The 7,931-nt window shown below is 45.8% G+C and overlaps 1 protein-coding gene across 1 annotated transcript; it reads right to left on the bottom strand.

The window, feature by feature from the left end:
* Positions 1-5,894: 5,894 nt before the first annotated feature.
* Positions 5,895-7,251, bottom strand: LOC147796328 (uncharacterized). The gene is made up of 2 exons (XM_087148223.1): positions 6,187-7,251; positions 5,895-6,035 (listed from the first exon to the last, which is right to left on the bottom strand). The coding sequence occupies exons 1-2, from the start codon at positions 7,249-7,251 to the stop codon at positions 5,895-5,897; spliced, it is 1,206 nt and encodes a 401-aa protein (XP_087004349.1).
* Positions 7,252-7,931: the final 680 nt, after the last annotated feature.

Below are 7,931 nucleotides of genomic sequence, written 5' to 3' on the forward strand. Positions count from 1 at the left end.
AGTTCCCACATCGCGCCGCGGAACATGATAGGACGACAACACGACAACACAAACGAAAACCAGTCTAATATGCTATTATTAAAAATGTGTCACACGAGGGCGCTGTTCTCCACTGAAGATGGTTAATTTGCAGGCCAGTTAATAAACTGTCATAGCCAACAGTAATAAATACACGAAATTCAAAAAATCGGGAAAAATACTCACGAGTTTCACGGGCGTTCGAGACGTACACCAAATTAAAGGTCATTTTATGATTGTTCATTTTCTTTTCAAACTTCCATTCATTAACAGATGACTTTTGAAGATATTTTTTCCCACGGAAGGTCACCCCTAAAAAAGAAGCCGTGAAGCACCTCGCCATGATTTTGAAATATCGATGCCTACACTTCTCCAAAAGTAGACTGTTTCAGACACCGATTTCTTCCAAATCTCACTCAGACACAAGCTAGTATTCTTTTTTGCTCGCCTAAACCTGCCTTTTCTACAAATCTTCAACTTCATAGGCCACAAAATGTTCATTTCGTAGAGAATTTGATTTAGCCCGCGCACTGTACTTTTCGGCCTATTTACTGGCTTGCAACCAGATGGGGTTACGTAATTTAAGTGTCGCACACAATCTACTGTGTTTGTCTGCTAGATGATAAGTAGAGGTCAATATAATGCTCAAACTCACGGTCTTGAAATTAAAAACTCAGGCTGTGGGCATCATGGGTGGTGATATTGATGAATCAAAGATAGTATAGCGCCGCGCAGCGCTACACTATCTTTGATCTGAATGACACGGACTTGTGCGCACGTGCAGAAAGTTTTATTCCACTAGTCTTGTTTCCAGTCATCGTAAATCTAACAAAATATAATTGCAGAGTCTGAAATGTAGATTTTGCTGCTAAGTTTGAGAATATTTGTAGAATTTGCTCAGAATTTCATAATTTCCTTAGAATTTCTTAAAATTAAGGGGATGTCCTCAAAATTTCCTTAGATTTTTTCATTTCCTTAAAAAATTTCCTTCGAAAGCAAAGATTTCCTTAAAATAAGGAAATTTCCTTGAAAGTGGAAGCACTGCGTGTTCGTAGATCCATCGTTCCCTGGCTGTGCGATTTCCTCTCGGGCAGGTGACAGCAAGTACGTTATAATAATGTCCTTTCTGATTATCGGTCACTTAAAGGTGGAATTCCGTAAGGTACTAAGTTTGGCCCAGAATAATAGACAAACATATGTTATATAATCAGTGCTCTGAATTATGTAATTGCCGAGCTTTCGGTTAACCAGTTACCGCGGTAATTGTAGAGCAAAATTTACCTGTGGGGGTGAGGAGCGGAGGGAGATGGTGTTGTGGAGTATATTGTGGATCAATGGCATGAAGTACACCACGCAGTGAGCGAGAGGGTGGAATCACACGAAGGTTTGCAGGTGATGGATGGATGGGACCGCGTTTGGATACGACAGCTGATCGATGAGACAACAGACCTCTTCACTAATAGTTCATAATTATGCACGCATGCGCACAAATGGCCTTGGCGGCAAGAAGTGTGAGCGGGCCATGAAAATGTACAGGGGTACGACTTTGATGATCCTTTTCTCTCAGATTTTCTGGCTTTGTTCAATTTTTTTTCTTCAGAAAATCCCATAGAATCGTGTTTGCTATTAGTTTCCAATTATCTGAGTCGAACTTTTAGTGCTCTATAAAAAGACTTTATAATTGTCATTTTTCCTGTGCGCACGAGATCGCCGTTTTTAATAGTATGGCCCCTGCTTTGGTAAGAAGTACAAATTACATTGTAACATCAGTGACAGAAGGTGGGTAGCCACGCTAACAGAAAAATCCATATCCTTACGACGTAGTGTGTACATGTTCTCAAAGTCGGTGGAGGCGCAGAAGTTGCATTTCACGGGACAGAGAATTGTCATGAGGCAAATAAAGTGAACTGAACTGACCTGAAACTAGCTGTGCGAGTCAGTGGATTTGTTGTGGACGGATGTGGTGAGTGAGTTGCCGTTGATGGACAACTTGATGTCGAGGAAGGTGACGGTTTCATTGGAAATTTCTGAGGTGAGGTGTAAGGCTGGGTGAAGGCTATCAGCATAATCAATGAATTTCTGAACATCTTCCCTTGTAGCACCGATGATATCATCAATATACCGTTTGTACAGCAACGGTGCCGGCACTGTAAAGTTGGGCATCATCTTTTCCTCCACATAACCAACAAAAAGGCATGCATAGAATGGACCCATTCGTCAGTGTTCCCATATGGCAACGCTTTTGGTCTGCAGGTGGTGTTTCCCATTAAAGCTGAAGTTGTTAAGGGTGGTAGGACCAGTTCAGCGAGCCAGAGGAGGGTACTGGTGGCGGGGTAACAGTCCGAACGACGTTCGAGAAAGTGACGAAGCGCAATTAACTAAGCTGTCAGCGTGAGGGATGCAAGTGTAGGACTATCCGGTTCGTGACTTCGTTACAAAGGCGGACGCGCCACGATTTGCAGGCTCCCATTGGACGATCGCTGAAAGTGCGCGTGAACTTCCGTTTCCATATAAACGGCGATCAATGCATGGAACTCTATGCTATGGGTGCACCCTGGTAATTAGGTCCTAAATATGTCCGCCGAGCTCATTAATAAAAGTTATACACTCAAAATATTCTATATTTGAGAGTCCTGAGAGCCATGAAATTGAGGAATTGGAGAAATACGGCACTGAACCCCTGGCCCGGACTCTGGGCATCAAATTCTGAGTAATTTGGGTGCAGTTGGGTCCGAAAATGGCACTATTTGGCCGTTTTGCAGAGGGATGGTTTTTCAAAATGGCAACTTTTCTGGGCAGGGACATTTTCTTCATTTTAGGGGTGGTCTGCTTCTGGTGAAAATTTCTCAAAAATTCATTGGTCAACCCCCCAAAAATTGAAAGGAAAATGAAAGGGGACATGTCGATCATCGTATTTCTGTGCAGCCTGGACACCTGTGAGAGTTGTGAGTATTTTTAAAATTATTGCAAAGTGTGGGGATTTATCATTGCAGTCTATGGAAATTTATTTGTAGTGGTGCAACCCTATGTGCATGCAGTGCATGTGCAGTGGGCGTGGTTTAAACTAAAGTGACGTCACACTTACGAACTGGATAGAGACTTAACGTCCATACTATACTAGTCTTGGTCAAGACGTTGGGGGCGCGCTTCATGATGAATGCCGCTTGACATCGCGAAGCTGGTACCACGGACATGTATAATAAAATCTGGACTCGCAATGCCCTTAATCAGCTTAATCAGCCGAATACAAAGCTTTCCTGGCAATGCCCGCCTTTGTTCTTCCTGACGTCAATAGAAGGGAGCCAACCCGCTGGTTGGCTTCTTTTTCATACAAAGGCGTTGCAAGTCCATTTTTTTTAAAATATATGTCCGTGGCTGGTACGTACATAAACAATTAACGGAATTTCTTTCTGTAGGGAGGTGCACCCGCTATCATTCAGTGACAACGTTTGACGAACAAAGGTCTTGACCAAGACTAATACTGAACAGGTAGTTAGATGGGCCAGTGAATGTGAAGTCGGCGAAAGTACAGAGAACGATATTGGTGTCCTGTAGAGGGCAGCCTTCGGCAGACGATGGTCGGAAAGTTGACGCTCCGACTCCAACAGGTCTGGACAGAGATCTTTACGCCAGAGCACCGTGGCACCAGCTTTATCAATTCTTTTGATAACAAAGTCGGCATCCTTGAGTGAACGCAAGGCTTGCCGCTCCGCTTTGGAGATGTTGGACTTAGTGTAGCGGGTGCGAAAGTCGATGCGGCGCATATCAGAGCGGCAATTATCAGTGGCCCAGTCCAGAGATTTGTTGAGACCTGTGGGTGGGCACCACTTGGACAATTTAGGGACAAGTGTATCAGTGGTACTGGCACCAGGACTGTCGTCAGAATGAGGAGTAGTAGATGTAATGTCTGTGTTTTTTCATGGGAAAATGCTTTAAGGCGTAGACGACAAAAAAAACCATACCAATATCTTTGTGAGTACAAAACTTATCGATAGACGCGCTGAGAGTGACAAAATCCATACTATGCCGAAGAACAGAACTTTGGGCGGCAGTCAGGTGTAAATCCGGGGGAATGGTGACCACCAAACGTTCCGTCGCCGAAGTTAGGGGTGGACTTCCTGAAGAAGGCTGGTTGGAGTTAGGGCTTAGGGACTGCAGTTTACTCTTCTTACCACACTTAACTCAACGTTAAGCTCCCAACTCAGGTCGTGAATGATTCCTCAAATCAGATATGCATGTTGGCCAGTGGAAAGAGAGTACAGTTGTCGACGGGCATTACTAATCTGAACATCGATGGTGCTGATCTAAGCGCAGAGAGTGTCTAAAGTACATCTCACGAGTTTGAGGGAAGAGGACGTCAAGATGCGATGTACACTGTCAAGATAACAATGATCGCCGGGGCGAGGCCAGATGGGTCACAGTTCAACTCAAACCCACCTGGGATCAGCTTGCATTTGATACACGTACTAACGAAGTTCCTGTGGCTGCAGAATCTTGTTTTAGTATAGATAGCGGAGTCAAGCTCAAGCAACGCCTCAACAACGACAGTCGAAGAATCAGGCAGGCTTTCCAAACGACGTTGACGTACTGTAGATGAAGCTTGGAGATCAAACGGGTCATAACAATGAAGGGTCTTAAAAGTTTGCAGCGGAGAAAATGATGACAAGTGAATAGAAGTGCTACGTAGCACTGTAGAGCGTCAAAGAAGCGTTAGCCAAAAAATTGAAGAAGTGCCAAACAGACGGAGTGTCTCAAGACAATTTTCCTAATGTCCAACGATCCTAAACTGCCAAAATCACCACAGCATTTTGGTCCTATATACAGCGACTTTCGCTTACTTCACAACCCCAATCCTGTCAAACCTGACAAACTTGAAAATAAGTAACCCAAACGCAAACGCTCTCACCCGTACAAACGCATAGCCTACATCTATGTGTCAGTCTATAACAGAGACCATTACTGAACAGGTAAGGCCACCATTTTCCTTCACATCATACAACTACAAAACTTAATTTTCTAAAAACGAGATTGCTTGGCTGAAAACAGTGGGGTTGTTTAAAGATATCTAAGGACCAACCTCCTGGGTTGAGTACTTCCTTCTGAGAGCGGGCTTGATAAAAGTACGGTTGAGAAATAGGTCCTAATTGTCTGAGAAAGTTGAGGGATGCTATTTGGTAATGGTTGCATGGAGGCTTAAGAACAATCACTTTTCGAGAGGTGTGCTTGTATCACAGTGAATACTTGAAAATGTAATGGGATATGTTTTCGCCAATGAAGCACCCTGCTATAAAGCCTTTTTGACTGTCACGAATAATATGAGAAAAATACTGTTTCAGCCTCTCCGCAATACAGGCAGAGGCAATTTTATATAGGGTATTCAACAAGGTGACAGGTCGCCAATTTTTCAAACACTGGCCGGGTATATCCCCTTTCGGTAACAAAGTATTGACACCATTTTCTGGTCTGGGGATTGTTAGCTTGACTCTCTGGAGCCTGAACCTTAATCCCCAGGGCTGCCATTCTAATCTTTCTAGGCCAAGCCATGTAAAATGTTTCTTTTGTAAGACTCTTTGAGTGAAGAGGGAATGTGCTAAGACTCTATAAATTGGGTAGATACTCTCAAGCCGGGTTCTCTGTTGACCATACCACCACGGGCAGGCGAGACACTGATAGCACAGATGATCCAGCTACTACCGGTGTCCAAGTCAAGCTACCTTGAGTAAAAACGATTGCAGTTACACCATGGATCAATATCTTTCTTGAGTATGTGTGGTTCTGAGAAGAACCGGGGAATAACTCGACGTTTAGGACAGTGTACTCTGTCTGTCTTCAGGAGACTGCAGGATTGCGACTGGGAGTGGAGCTTATATGGTGATCTAGATGTAGGGATTAGCTCGTTGAAGCGCTGGGGGTCCTGCCGGTCCTTGTGCGAGGTGAGCAGACGTGGAGGTATCTGGCCGTGGGGTGGGCTTGCGGTAGACCGTGCGGGCTAGGCTGCCATCCTCATTTCTGGTCACCTCAACATCACGAAACGAAATGTTGCCATTACGTTCTTGTTCCATGGTGAACTAGATGCTGCTGTGAAGCCCGTTGAGGTGTTCCAGAAAGAGTCGCAGAAAGAATCTGCTGCCTGGTGACGAAAGTGTCGTCCACGTATCGGAGCCAAACTTTGGGTCTGTGGTCTATTGAGTTGATGGCGAGCTGTTCAAATTCCTCCATGAACATGTCCGCCTGAACCGGGGATATAAGAGTTCCCATGGAGGCTCCAGCTGACTGTTCGAAGAAGTTGTCCCGCCAGCGGAAGCTCGATGAGTTGACACAGGTGAGGAGCAGGTCGTGCAGCTGTTCTGGAGTGAGGTCTGTGCGGTCCTTGAGGGCAGGGTCTGCTGCTAGTCTGTCCTTGGCGATGGTGGTGGCGTCGGAGGTGGGGACATTGGTGAACAGGGAGACGACATCAAAGCTGACCATGATGTCGTCTGGCAGGAGGGTGAGGTCTTGGATGAGGGCAGCAAACGGGTTCGAGTATTTGACGTGGTGTTTGGTGTTCCCCACCAAGAAGGGGCGAAGAATTTTGGCGAGGTGCTTGGCTGTGTCGTAGGTGGGGCCTCCTCTAGACGCTACAGTGGTGCGTAGCGGAACGTCTTCCTTGTGGATCTTCGGTTGTCCGAAGAACCTTGAGCACCTGGAATTGGAAGGCCAGAGCTGTCTGTAAAGGGGCTGAGTGATGTTACCGGTGCGCTGGAGGGAGAGAAGCTTTTGTTGCAGCCTCCTCTCGATGGACGGTATGGGATCTTTTCGGAGTTCTCGGTAGGAGGCTGAGTTGAGGATGTCCAACACTTTGCTGTCGTACTCTGTCTTGTCCATGATGACGGTGGCGTTGCCCTTATCTGCACGGAGGATGTGGATGGTCTTGTCCTGACGCATTGAATTGATGGCTGCCTGTTCCTGCTTTGAGATGTTGGGTTTGGCTGGCTTGTGTTTCCGAAGGGCTTGATGGACCTGCAGGCGGATCTCATCATATGCGGACTTGTCAAGGTGGCGGAGGATCGGTTCGGTGTGCTGGATGATGTCTTCAGTGGGTGACGATTGGGGAACTAGGGCAAAGTTCATGCCTCGTGACAGAACTTTGGTCTCGTCTGCGGAGAGGGCGCGCTGACTCATGTTGACCACGGTGTGACTGGTGAAGGACTCCTTGGAGCGGAGATGGGCTTCGTTTGGTACCGGTTGATCCATGGTGTAACCGCAATCGTTTTTACTCATATAGTTCTTTCACCATGTAAGTCTTATCAAGCTACCTAAATGGACCCGCTGGGCGTGGCCGTTCTTCCCAAGCTTCAAATCATCGTGCTGGCGCTCTAGGCTACGGCTCCATTGCCCGGAACTGTACCTGCACGGGTATGACATCTATGTGTCGTGGAGCCAAGTAGCACTGCGTCGCCCTCGGGACCAGCGGTCAGTCAAGTTCCCCTAGTTGGACGTGGACCGCACCTCGCAGTAGTCCTCGCCCACAGTCAATAGAGCAACCCAGTCTTCTGTGGTTTCCTATGTTCACCGGGCAACTTCATTGTATGTATATCGGCCGATACTTCATTTATTATAATTGTATAAATTTGTACTATATTTATTTATTTGTCGTCCAAGACATGATGGATGGAGCAGGGCGAAAAGCCTTCAAAGTATTTTCTTAATTAATCTGGAGAAACACACTTTTGTTAACAAATCTATTTGTCGTATTGTTAAAGAGGAAAACTGTACTTTGACTCGAAGTGAGGATGTCCTTGTAGAAGCGAGAGAGTTTTATAAGAAGCTTTATTCTTTTCGTGAAATCAATGTCGAGGTTGACTTAATGCCGATTTTTGTTGAGGAAGGGAGTGTTACGTGTGGAAAAATCAACTAAAAAAGCCCAATCCGTC

Source organism: Acanthaster planci, linkage group LG17 (assembly GCF_054643075.1).
Source record: "Acanthaster planci isolate LZ-2023a linkage group LG17, COTS_SCS, whole genome shotgun sequence".
Lineage (NCBI taxonomy): Eukaryota > Metazoa > Echinodermata > Asteroidea > Valvatida > Acanthasteridae > Acanthaster > Acanthaster planci.